At 43.2% G+C, this 13,551-nt stretch overlaps 1 protein-coding gene across 1 annotated transcript in view; it reads left to right on the top strand.

Annotated features, from left to right (window-relative positions):
- RPA2 (replication protein A2, 32kDa) overlaps positions 1–13,551 on the top strand; it is a 27,131-nt gene that overhangs the window by 1,814 nt on the left and 11,766 nt on the right. Inside the window, 3 exon segments of the mRNA XM_011981712.1 lie at positions 6,130–6,231; positions 6,365–6,478; positions 13,223–13,297. Coding sequence (XP_011837102.1) covers positions 6,130–6,231; positions 6,365–6,478; positions 13,223–13,297 — 291 coding nt within the window.

The following is a 13,551-nucleotide window of genomic DNA, read 5'->3' as shown; positions in this document are numbered from 1 at the left end:
CGAAGTGGCGGGCACCTGTAGTCCCAGCTACTTGGGAGGCTGAGGTAGGAGAATGGCGTAAACCCGGGAGGCGGAGCTTGCAGTGAACTGAGATCCGGCCACTGCACTCCTCTGTCTCAAAAAAAAAAAAAAAGTGTGTGATCTTTGGGCCGGCCGCGGTTTCTCACGCCCGTAATCCCAGCACTTTGGGAGGCTGAGGCGGGTGGATCACCTGAGATCAGGAGTTCTTGACCAGCCTTGCCAACATGGTGAAACCTCGTCTCTACTAAAAATAGAAAAATTAGCCAGGCGTGGTGCGGGTGCCTATAATCCCAGCTATTAGGGAGGTTGAGGCAAGGGAACCACTTGAACTCGGGAGACAGATTGCAGTGAGCCAAGATGGTGCCACTGCACTCCAGCCTGGGCAATAGAGCAGAAGTAGACTCTGTCTCAAAAAAAGAAATGTGGTCTTTGAAGTCATAGACGTGTTCTGCTATTGCCATGCTGCTTTACTTGCAGGGTGTCACTGGACACATTTCTTAACTGGTTTGGGAGTCAGTTTTGCACCTATGAAGAGGGGCTAACATACCTTAAAATGTCATTGTGAGACTTATATTATATACAAAGAATACAGGCTATGGAGCCAGAACACGGGGACTCCAGAATCCATTTTGCCTTTTAACTGCCATTGTGATTTCAGGAAAGCAGCTTGAAGGCTGTGGCCCTTGGTTTTTCTCATCTGATGATACTAGTAGTACTCATGTCATAGGGTGGTTCTGAGAATTGACAAGTAAGGCACTGTGTAGGAAAACAATCTATAGAAAGCTGTCTAAACGTTGATTAGTCACTCAGAAATGACTTTGCCTTTTTTCTTTTTTTTTGAGACAGGGTTTCTGTCTGCCAGGCTGGAGAGCAGTGATGCGTGATCACAGCTAATGGCAGCTTGGACCTCCAGGCCTCAAGTGATCATCCCACCTCAGCCTCCCTAGCAGCTCGGACTACATATGTGCACTGCCGTGTCAGGCTAATTTTTGTGGTTTTTTTAGAGTTAGGGTTTGGCCATGTTGGCCAGGCTGGTCTCAAACTCCTAGCCTCAATCCACCCGCCCCAGCCTCCCAAAGTGCTGAGATTACAGGTGTGAGCCACCACTCCCAGCTGAGTTTGCATTTAACAACTGCAATTTCATTCTATAAATGTGGGGTTAATTTGACTTCTCTTTAGGAGTCACTCAGATGTGTTAAGATTCAGTGTGAGCAGGTTAAAACATTCATTGATATTCTGATATATTTGAAAATTGCTTTATAACTTTCTTTTTTTTTTGAGATGGAGTCTTGCTCTGTCGCCCAGGCTGGAGTGTAGTGGCGCGATCTCCGCTCACTGCAACCCCCGCCTCCCGGGTTCACGCCATTCTCCTGCTTCAGCCTCCCAAGTAGCTGGGACTACAGGCACCCGCCACCATGCCTGGCTAATTTTTTGTATTTTTTTAGTAGAGACGGTGTTGTGCCATGTTAGCCAGGATGGTCTCGATCTCCTGACCTTGTGATCCGCCCGCCGCGGCCTCCCAAAGTGCTGGGATTACATGCGTGAGCCACTGCGCCTGGCCACTTTATAACTTTCATATAAAGTATTTTACATAATTCTGTAAGGAATTTATTGTTTATTCCAGCATACAGCAGAGACTCAGGTATATTAAGGGACTACCTAAGCTTACATAGCTAATAAGGAACTAGAATCAGACAGTACACACATGATGCTGAACAAATCCAACATCTGATGAGCAACAACTTCTCCCTGTTGTAGTTTTCTCTGTCCTAGAAGATCTCAAGGGACTTTAATTTTCTATTTTGATTTTCTTGAGGTCGTGCAGGAGAAAACAAGGTAGATGATTGGTTCTCATCTTTTCTTCCCAAGCTTAACTATTTTTCTCCATTCTGATTGTTAGAATTTTTATCTCATAATTCCTAAAAGCTGGGTATTAAGATAGCTTTTCAGAGAAGAATGCTTGTAAGTTGGAGACTCAATCCCAGTCTCTGGATTTTTTTTTCTTTTTGTGGAGACAGGGTCTCACTATGTTGCCCAGGCTGGTCTCAAACTCTTGGGCTAAAGCAATCCTCCCACCCCTGCCTCCCATGGTGGTAGTATTACAGGCATGAGCGACCATGCCTGGACAGTCTTTTTGTTTTTATTTTTATTTTTTATTTTTTTGAGACAGAGTCTTGCTCTGTTGCCCAGGCTGGAGTGCAGTGGAACGATCTCAGCTCGCTGCAACCTCCACCTCCTGGGTTCAAGCGATTCTCCTGCCTCAGCCCCCCAAGTAGCTGGGACTACAGGCGCATGCCACCATGCCTGGCCGATTTTTGTATTTTCAGTCAAGATGGGGTTTTGCCACGTTGGTCAGGCTGGTCTCAAACTCCTGATGTCAGACGATCCGCTCTTCTTGGCCTCCCAAAGTGTTGAGATTACAGGCATGAGACACTGCACCTGGCCTTGTTTTGTTTTTAAATCTAGTATTTTCCACAGTTAAAAGTTAGGTAAACACTCTATTCTTTTTTTCTTTTAAAATTGAGACAGAGTCTCACTTTCACCCCCACTGGAGTGCAGTGGTGCAGTCATAGCTTACTGCAGACTCTTAACTCCAGGGGTCAAGGGATCCTCCCACCTCAGCCTCCCAAGTAGCTAGGATTACAGGTGTGCAGCACCATCCCTGGTTGATAAAAACTCTACCCAAAATGTTTCCTGTTGATTATATATTTGTTCAATGTGATTGAACCATGTGAAGTTTCAAATAGTGACCCATTTTTAATCTGTAATAATGGTACCTTCATGAAGTACTGTCAGAGTAGCCTGTAGTTCATAGTCAGCTATGAAAATTTTTTTAGCCTGAAAATGGTTTTTTTTTCCCCAAAATTAAGCATACTTGTATTGACACTCTGTGAATCTCTTCGGAGCAAACTAGGAATTCCTTGCGATCAATTCCTACATAAAATATGTGCTCAATAAAAACTAGATACTTGATTTGAGATGAATTCGAAGGCATTGTTAACATCTCAATTGTTATCCATATGTAACTTTTTTACCTGAGAGGTAATAATACTTGTCAAACATCCACTGCATGCAGAGGTTAGTATTAGCACTTCGTATATATTATGTGTCTCATTTACAACTGAAGAGGTATATATCCCCAGTTTTCAGAAAAGGTGGTCCTGTGTCCAGGGCTTTGGAGCTGGGATTTGAGCATGGGTCTATAGGACTCTCTGGCTCCAAACCTCATGTTCTTGCCACTTTACCTTACTGGTTCTTAAGTTTTCTTATGCTGAAGATACAATGAAAATCTCAGCTGTGATAGGTAAAAACAGAAATATAGTAGTTTGTGAGAAGTAAATCCTGGGACCCCTGCAAATTTTAAAACTATAAATATTAACATAGCATGTAACTTTACCTATAAAATATCATAAAGTAAAATTGAAAAACAGTTGATCCCATCACATTGTTATTAAAAGCTATTGCAGATGTAAAAAATGAGGAACAATAGCTAATATAATAATAGCTAACATTTGTTATTGAGTACTGTGTGCTGGGTAGTATTCTGAGCCCTTACCATGTAGTTTTTATAATTTATCATTCCTAGTTTTGCAGATGAGGAAACCAAGGTACAAATGAGTTAATAAATGTGACCAAGAGCAACTGCTCTTTTTTTTTTTTTTTTTTTTTTTTTTTTTGAGGAGAGTCTCTGTTGCCCAGACTGGAGTGCAGTGGCAAGATCTCGGCTCACTGCAACCTCCACCTCCCGAGTTCAAGTGATTCTCCTGCCTCAGCCTCCCCAGTAGCTGGGATTACAGGCACACGCCACCACACCCGGCTAATTTTTTTTTTTAATTTTTAGTAGAGACAGGGTTTCGCCATGTTGGCCAGGCTTGATCTCAAACTCCTGACCTCAAATGATCCGCCCGCCTCAGCCTGGGGATTACAGGCGTTAGCCACCACGCCTGGCCGAGCAACTGCTCTTGAGAATAGAGCCACAGTCTTAACCCTCAAGCTTGGCTGCTGCCTTTTGTGGCATATATGCCAGCGGTTGACTGAGCTTGCTTTATCCCTTTGTGGCAATACTAACCGTTTAAAATCATGCTTCAGCAAAGTGAAATATTGGCAGTGTCATGGATGTTCAGGTCAGAGTTGCAACTGATAAATCCATGAAGGCCAAGAGTCTACTGTGTTCTAAGTCTTCCATGCAGTACAGGTATTGGTCCACTTCCTCTTGGCTTCTGACAGGAAGAGCTCTCATTGTTTTTCCGCCTTGTACATATTCCCTCTGGGAGACTGGGAGTACGTACTTGCCCTCAGCCTGTTACCTGCTACTTTTTCACTGTTGAAATTTTCGTGCTTCGGAATTCAGCCTAAAGCCTCCCTCTTTTGCCAATAAGTTTTTCTGAGGTCCCACATGGCACATTTCATTTTATGGTATATCAAGATCAGGTTTATTGTTTACCTTTGTACCTCCCCTAGATTAGGAATATGTTGAGGGTAAATCCTGTCCCATTGTATTCATCTTTATGTCACCCAGACTACCTCTTGCCACTGGTAGGCAAAAATAAGTTTACACTGTTGTGTGGCTGGTTTAAGATATGATTTGGGCCTGGTGCAGTGGCTCATGCCTGTAATCCCAACATTTTGGGAGGCCAAGGTGGGCAGATTGCCTGAGGTCAGGAGTTCGAAACCAGCCTGGCCAACATGGCAAAACCCCATCTCTAGAAAAAATACAAAAATTAGCTGAGTGTGGTGGCATGCACCTATAATCCCAACTACCTGGGGAACTGAGACAGAAGACTTGCTTGAACCCAGGAGACGGAAGTGAGCCAAGATCGCTCCATCACACTCCAGCCTGGGCAACAGAGTGAGACTCCATCTCAAAAAAAAGGATATGATTTGAGTGTACTCACTAGATACTGTTCTGCCTACCCTATCCTGCCTCTTCCCCCTAAGATGTCCAACATGAGTCCAGCACAGTGGCTTATGCCTGTAATCCTAATACTTTGGGAGGCTAAGGTGGGAGGATCACTTGAGACCAAGAGTTTAAGACCAGCCTGGGCAACATAGCAAAGCCCCATCTCTACAAAAAAAAAAAATGTTTTTTTAATTGACTGGGTGTGGTGGTATGCCTGTAGTCCCATCTTCTCAGGAGACTGTTGCAGGAAGATTGCTTGAGCCCGTGAGTTTGAGGCTGCAGTGAGCTATAATCATGCCTCTGCACTCCAGCCTGAGTGACAGAACAAGACCCCATCTCAAAACATAAAATGTGGCCAAGGGCGGTGGCTCACACCTGTAATCCCAGCACTTTGGGAGACTGAGGTGGGCAGATCACCTGAGGTCAAGAGTTCCAGACCAGCCTGGCCAACATGGAGAAACCCTGTCTCTACTACAAATGCAAAATGCTGGCACACACATATAGTCCCAGCTACTCAGGAGGCTGAGCCAGGAGAATCGCTTGAGCCTGGGAGGCAGAGGTTGCGGTGAGCTGAGATTGCGCTATTGCACGCCAGCCTGGGCAACAGGAGCGAAACTCTGTCTCAAAAGGAAAAAAAAAAAAAAATTTTAAAAAGATGTCCAACATGTCCAAGCTCTTATTCCATTTCCCCAGGAGCTCCATTTGATTGTCAAAAAATCTGTCCTACAAGAAGCTATTCTACCTTTTATAGTTCATCACAAGACCTACAAGCAATCCCAGAGTTCTGTCTCCATTAGTCATTTCTCAAACCTTTTCCCGATACCATCTCATTTTGTCAGTGACCTGAACAGCAGCACCAGCCTGTCTACACCCTAAAGCTGGGGTTTCCTCTTGAAGGTCTCTTCTGGCAGCAGCAGGTCGTTCTTCCTTATCCTGTCCCCCACTCTGACCTACTCATTTTGGTGAATTCTCGGGGCAACACACGTATTCAGCAGGAACTCGAGTTAGACAAACCTGGGTTTGGAGTCTAAAAATGTGGTATTGGTTTGCTATATGGCCTTGGTTTCCATCTCTCTGAAGCAAAGATAATGAGATTTGTTTTGAAATTCAATGTTCTAATACATTTAAAGTACTTGGCACATGGCAGGTGTCAAATGAGTGGTAGTTATTACTTTCTTAATTGAATTTTGCATGCTTTTTCTTTTTAGAGAGCCCGAGCCCAGCACATTGTACCCTGTACTATATCTCAGCTGCTTTCTGCCACTTTGGTTGATGAAGTGTTCAGAATTGGGAATGTTGAGATTTCACAGGTATGTCAAATAATTTGTAAAGGAATCACTTACTCATAATAAAGAATGAAATAAGACTATGTTTAAAAATACAAAAATGTAGCCTTGGTTTCAGGGGAAACAGCCTTTTTTTTTTTTCTTTCTTCTAACCTAGGTCACTATTGTGGGGATCATTAGACATGCAGAGAAGGCTCCAACCAACATTGTTTACAAAATAGATGACATGACAGCTGCACCCATGGACGTTCGCCAGTGGGTTGACACAGATGTAAGTGGCTGTTTTTGAATCATGATGCGGTTACTTTGGAACTGTAGAGATGTTGAACTTTTTTAGTCTTTTTAAAGTTTTTTCTTATAAAAGTAATACAAAAAGACATCAAAGACAGATACCGTAAAGTGAAAGGTTAATAGATTTGATTATATACCTTCCCGATATACCAAAAATAGAATTAAAAGTCAAATGACAGGAGACAGTAGAATGTTAAGTTCCAATAGAACAAAGGCTTTTTTTGTTTTTTTGGTTTTTTTTTTTTGAGACAGTCTCACTCTGTCGCCCAGGCAGTACAGTACAGTGGTGGAATCTCGGCTCACTACAACCTCCGCCTCCCAGGCTCAAGCGATTCTCTGCCTCAGCTTCCCAAGTAGCTGGGATTACAGGCACCTGCCACCATGCCTGGCTAATTTTTGTATTTTTAGTAGAGATGGGGTTTCACCATCTTGGTCAGGCTGGTCTTGAACTCCTGACCTTGTGATCCACCCGCCTTGGCCTCCCAAAGCACTGGGATTACAGGCTTGAGCCACCGCGCCCGGCCCCTGCTTTTTTTGTTGTTGTTGAGAGAATCTTGCGCTGTTGCCCAGGCTGGAGTGCAGTGGCGCAATCTCAGCTCACTGCAACCTCTGTGCCCCAGGTTCAAGCAATTCTTCTGCCTTAGCCTCCCAAGTAGCTGGGATTACACGCACCTGCAACCACACCTGACTAATTTTTTGTATTTTTAGTAGAGATGGGGTTTCGCCATGTTGGCCAGGCTAGTTTCAAACTCCTGACCTCAGGTGATCCACCCACCTCAGCCTCTCAAAGTGATCGGATTACAGGCTTGAACCCTCACGCCCGGCCTAGAGCAAAGATTTTTATCTTGGTCACCACTGTAGCCTTAGCACCTAGAGCAGTGCTAGTCACACAGTGGTCCTAGAATAAATATTGTTTAAATGAGTGCGGAAAATATTTGCAACGTATTACAAACATTTAAATTTTTAATTAATAAAAAGCTCCTTTTTGGCCTGGCATGGTGGATCACTAGAGGTCAGGAGTTCGAGACCAGTCTGGCCAACATGGTGAAACCCATCTCTACTAAAAAATATAAAAACTTAGCCAGGCGTGGTGGTGGGCGCCTGTAATTCCAACTACTCGGGAGGCTGAGGCAAGAGAATTGCTTGAACCGGGAGGCAGGAGTTGCAGTGAAACTGAGATTGTGCCACTGTACTCCAGCCTGGGTGACACACTGAGACTGTCTCAACAACAAAATAAGCTCTTTTTTGTTGTTTCTGGTTTTGAGTTTTGTTTTGTTTGTTGTTGTTGTTGTTGTTGTTGTTGTTGTTTGAGAAAGAGTCTCACTTTGTCTCCAAGACTAGAGTGCAGTAGCTCAGTATCAGCTCACTGCAACCTCCACCTTTTTGGTTCAGGCAACCCTCCCGCCTCACCTTCCTGAGTAGCTGAGATTACAAGCTTGTGGCATCATGCCTGGCTAATTTTTATATTTTTACTAGAGAGAGGGTTTTACCCTGTTGGCCAAGCTGGTCTCAAACTCCTGACTTCAAGTCATCTGCTCACCTTGGCCTCCCAGAGTTCTGGGATTACAGGCTTGAGCCACTGCGTCCAGCCAAAAAGCTCTTATAAAACCAGAAAACCACTGCACCTTAGAAAAATGACCAAACAGGATGCACAGATAATTCATAAAAGACAGTAGAAATGGTAGCGGCAGTAACTAAAGCAGGCTTAACAAACATTGAGATATCATTTTTAGCTTAAGTTTGCAAGGAAAACAAAGAATGACAATGTCTAGTTCTAGTAAGAGCAGCAGCTACCACACAGTGCCCTAGCTTAGTAGTAGGCACTTAATAAATATTGAGTGATTTGTTATTGTCCAAGAAAGTAGGCTTATAGTGTGAGTATAAATTGGTATAACCTTTCTCAAACATCAGCTTGTATCAAAAGCATCAGTCATAAAAATGGTGACCTAACGGCCGGGTGCTCACGCCTGTAATCCCAGCACTTTGGGAGGCTGAGGTGGATGGATGACGAGGTCAGGAGATCGAGACCATCCTGGCTAACACAGTAAAACCCCGTCTCTACTAAAAATACAAAAAATTAGCCGAGCATGGTGGCAGGTACCTGTAGTCCCAGCTACTCGGGAGGCTGAGGCAGGAGAATGGCGTGAACCCAGGAGGCAGAGCTTACAGTGAGCCAAGATCGTGCCACTGCACTCCAGCCTGGGAAACAGAGCAAGACTCTGTCTCCAAAAAAAAAAAAAAAAACAGTGGTGACCTAGCAAAACTCCATGGCTTAGGAGTTTACATCAAGGAAAGAATTACAGACACGTACAAAGATTTAGACCAGTGAAGTGGTCACGCCTGTAATCCCAGCACTTTGGGAAGCCAAGGCAGGCAGATCACCTGAGGTCAGGAGTTCAAATCCAGCCTGGCCAACATGGTGAAACTGTCTTCTAAAAATACAAAAATTAGCCGGGCGTGGTTGTGCGTACCTGTAATCCCAGCTACTCGACTCAGGAGGCTGAGGCAGGAGAATTACTTGAACCTGGGAGGCGGAGGTTGCAGTAAGCTGAGATCATGCTACTGCACTCTAGTCTGGGCAACACAGCAACACTCTGTCTCAAAATAAATAAATAAAAATAATCTCAAAATACTAGCAATAAAGGATTACTAAGTAAACCATGACATATTTATAACATACTACAAATGATATAGAAAAGCATGTATTGTCACAAATAAGTGTTTGCCATAAATTGTTGAAAAAAGCATATTACAATATGGTATGCAGGATTTGACCCAATTTTTACACAGTAGCATGTGTATATAAGTGTCTTTATAAACATGGATAAAATAGATTGAAATACAGTATATACTTTTTATCCTTTTATATTTTTAATTGTGCAGAAGGCCTCTTGGTGTTTTGTATTTTGTTTTTGAAATACATTCATTACACAAAATTTGGATAATAAAGACTGTTTTAGGCTGGGCATGGTGGCTCACACCCATAATCCCTGCACTTTGGGAGGCCAGTGCGGGCTGGTCACCTGAAGTCAGAAGTTTGAAACCAGCCTGGCCAACATGGTGAAACTCCGTCCCTACTAATACAAAAATGAGGCGGGCACCTGTAATCCCAGCTACGCAGAAGCTGAGGCAGGAAAATTGCTTGAACCTAGGAGGCAGAGGTTGCAGTGAGCCAAGATCGCGCCACTGCACTGCAGCCTGGGCAACAGAGTGAGACTCTGACTCAAAAAAAAAGACTTTTCCTTCAAAAACCACAAGTTACCATAGAGAAATAACTTGGTAGTTATGTAATTTTTTAATTTTTTGCTTCTCAGAAAAATAAAGGATAATTCATTCAGCAGTTATTGTTGGAGTACCAATTCTGAACCAGACTGTGCCTGATTCCAGGTATAAAAAGAATGAAGTAGACACAGTCCCTGCCATCAAGCATTTTAAAAATCACCTGAAATCTCATGTCCCTTAAAGAACTGTTATAACACATTTTGGGAAATATCCTTTCAGACATCTGTCTCTGCCTATACGTACATACAGATGTCCACATACCTCTTTTACTGTAAAAGGGATAATATGCTATGCATCTGCTAAGTAATTTGCTCTTTTCACTAAAAATTATGTTGTGGAACTGATTTTTTTTTTTTTTTTTTTTTTTTTTTTTGCAACGGGATTTTGCTCTTGTTGCCCAGGCTGGAGTTGCCAGGCTTGTTGCGATGGCACGATCTCCGACTCACCGCACCCTCTGCCTCCCGGGTTCAAGTGATTCTCCTGCCTCAGCCTCCCGAGTAGCTGGGATTACAGGCATGTGCCACCACACCCAGCTAATTTTGTATTTTGTAGAGATGGGGTTTCTCCATGTTTGTCAGGATGGTCTCAAACTCCCAACCTCAGGTGATCGCCCGCCTCAGCCTCCCAGAGGGCTAGGATTATAGGCATGAGCCACAGGCCTTTTTTTTAAATAGAGACAGGGTCTTGGCTTGCTGCCTAGACTGGCCTCAAAGCTGGGCTCAAGTGATCCTTTGACCTTAACTTCCCACGTAGCTGAACTATAGACTGATGCCACCATGCCTGGTGAGGAACCAATTTTTTTTTTTTTTTTTTTTCCCAGACTGAGTCTCACTCTGTCATCCAGGCTGGAGTGCATTGGTGCAATCTTGGCTCACTGCAACCTCTGCTTCTCGGGTTCAAGCGATTCTCCTGCCTCAGCCTCCCGAATAGCTGGGATTACAGGCGTGCACCACCACACCTGGCTAATTTCTGTATTTTTAGTAGAGACGGAGTTTCAACATGTTGGCCAGGCTGGTCTCGAACTCCTGACCTCAGGTGAACCACCTGCCTCGGCCTCCCAAAGTCCTGGGATTACAGGCTTGAGCCACCATGGCCCAGCCAGGAACTGATTTTTTAATGTTATCTGTAAAGATTTACATCTATCATTTTAAATGACCACCTATTCCATTGTAAGAATACATCGTTTCTTACTTAACAGTAGACCCAATCAGGGAACAGCATTTAGCTTCTTTTCAGTCGTTCACCATTATACACAATGCACCAGTGAGTATCTTTGCATACATTTCTTCATAATTATAAAATAATCATAAGGCTGGACGCCATGGCTCACGCCTGTAATTCCAGCACTTTGGGAGGCCAAGACAGGCAGATCACCTGACATCAGGAGCTCAAGACCAGCCCGGCCAACGTGGTGAAACCCCATCTCTACTAAAAATACAAAATTAGCCAGGCGTGGTGGCGCACACCTATAATCCCAGCTACTCGGGAGACTGAGTCAGGAGAATCGCTTGAACCCGGGAGGCAGAGATTGCAGTGAGCCAAGATCGTGCCATTGCATTCAGCCTGGGCAACAAGAGCAAAACTGCATCTCAAAAAAATAAAATAATCATAAGATATATTCCTGAAAGTAGGTTTTCTGGGGGGAAATACACACTTCACTTTTTTTTTAACATCTTAATTTTTGCATTTTTGTACTGTCTTCTATAAAGGTACCAGTTTACACTTCAATCATGCATGAGAGTGCCCAGTTAGTTTCCATACCCTTAACCTTTTTTTTTTTTTTTTTTTTTTTTTAAGAAATAGGATCTCACCGTGTTGCCCAGGTTGGTCTCAAACTCCTGGGTTCAAGCAGTCCTCCCACCTCAGCCTCCCAACATGCTGGGATTACAGGTGTGAGCCACTGTGCCCATCCTCCATACCCTTTCTAACAATGGGTTTTTTTGTTTTTTTTTGTTTTGTTTTGTTTTGAGACGGAGTTTCGCTCTTGTTGCCTAGGCTAGAGTGCAATGGTGCAATCTCGGCTCACTGCAGCCTCCACCTCCCAGGTTCAAGCAATTCTCCTGCGTCAGCCTCCCAAGTAGCTGGGATTACAGGGGTGTACCACCATGCCCGGCTAATTTTGTATTTTTAGTAGAGATGGGGTTTCTCCATGTTGAGGCTGGTCTCTAACTCCTGACCTCAGGGGACCCTCCTGCCTCAGCCTCCCAAAGTGCTGGGATTACAGGCGTGAGCCACCACACCCGGCCTAACAATGGGTTTTTGTCTTAAATTTTTGCCAGTATGATAGTTGTTTTAAAAAATAGTCTTTTTGACCAGGTGCGGTGGCTCATGCCTGTAATCCCGGGACTTTGGGGAGGCCAAGATGAGTGGATCACCTGAGGTCAGGAGTTTGAGACCAGCCTGGCCAACATGGTGAAACCCCATCTCTACTAAAAATTTAAAAATTAGCCTGGCATGGTGGTGCGTGCCTGTAGCCCCAGCTACTCGGGAAGCTGAGGCAGGAGAATTGCTTGAATCCGTGAGGCAGAGGTTGCAATGAGCTGAAATCGTGCCACTGCACTCCAGGCTGGGTGACAGAGCAAGACACTTCGTCTCAAAAAAAAAAATCAGCTAATGTATTTTTCTTATAAATAATGTGTGCATATTCTAGGAAACTGATAAATATTAAAATAGTTTGTAATTATGCTAGTCAACCATTAAACAGTTTAGTGTATATTGTCCCAAATGGGAAATCAGCTTTTTTCCATGTGTCATGACTTGTTTTTCCAGACAGTAAATAGAATTCTGTGTTGTCATTTGCAACAGTGTGGAGTATCCTATTATATAGAAATGTGTACTTTATGTTGGATATTTAGGTTGTTTTAAAATTTTTAATATTCTGTACTATGATAAATCTAAATCTTAATGCCTGTTCTTAATTACTTCCTTAAATTCCCAAAAGTAGAATTGCTTTGCCAATAAGTATATCCACCAGAAAATTGTGTGCCTGCGGGGCGTGGTGGCGCGCGCCTGTAATCCCAGCTACGGGGGAAGCTGAGGCAGGAGAATCACTCAAACCCTCCCTTGGGAGGGGGAGGTTGCAGCCAGCCAAGATCATGCCACTGCACTCCAGTCTGGGCGACAGAGCAAGACTCCCTCACAAAAAAAAAAAAGAAAATTGTGTGCCTAAGAGCTTGAATGAGAGTGTCATAATTGTTTGCTTTTTTATGATGTGCTACAGAACTTTGGAACCGAGAATTACCTTTAGAGATATTTTTATTCTAATTCCTGGTTTTACAAAAAAGTAAGTTGTAAAAGGCAGGGCAAACTCCTTAATGCCATTTTAGGATCCTTTAACTCTTCTACTTTGTAACTTTCTCTTTCTCTACATAATATAGAAATGTTAAAGAGGCTTTCACCAGCATCACTAAAACCTTAATGACATGTTTGTATTTTATGTTAGGACGCCAGCAGTGAAAACACTGTGGTTCCTCCAGAAACATATGTGAAAGTGGCAGGCCACCTGAGATCTTTTCAGGTAAAGTCAGAATAAAATAGCAGTTAAAGTGTTTTTGCATGAAGCAGTTTCTAGATTCATGTCATGGCTTTTGGATAGTTAAAATACTTAAGTCCCCCTGTTTAATGGGAAGTTATTTCTTACTCTCTTCTTCAAAAGGAAGTAACTCTTCTTTCTTTCTTTTTTTTTTTTTTTTTTTTTTTTTTTTTTTTTTTTTTTTTTTTACCTTAACATGAAATTGACAGAATGGTAAAGAAAGAACAGAATCTCCTACA

This window comes from Mandrillus leucophaeus, unplaced genomic scaffold, assembly GCF_000951045.1.
Source record: "Mandrillus leucophaeus isolate KB7577 unplaced genomic scaffold, Mleu.le_1.0 Scaffold23, whole genome shotgun sequence".
NCBI lineage: Eukaryota > Metazoa > Chordata > Mammalia > Primates > Cercopithecidae > Mandrillus > Mandrillus leucophaeus.
Note: the sequence above shows the minus strand (reverse complement) of the source record. Positions and strands in the feature narration are given on the sequence as shown.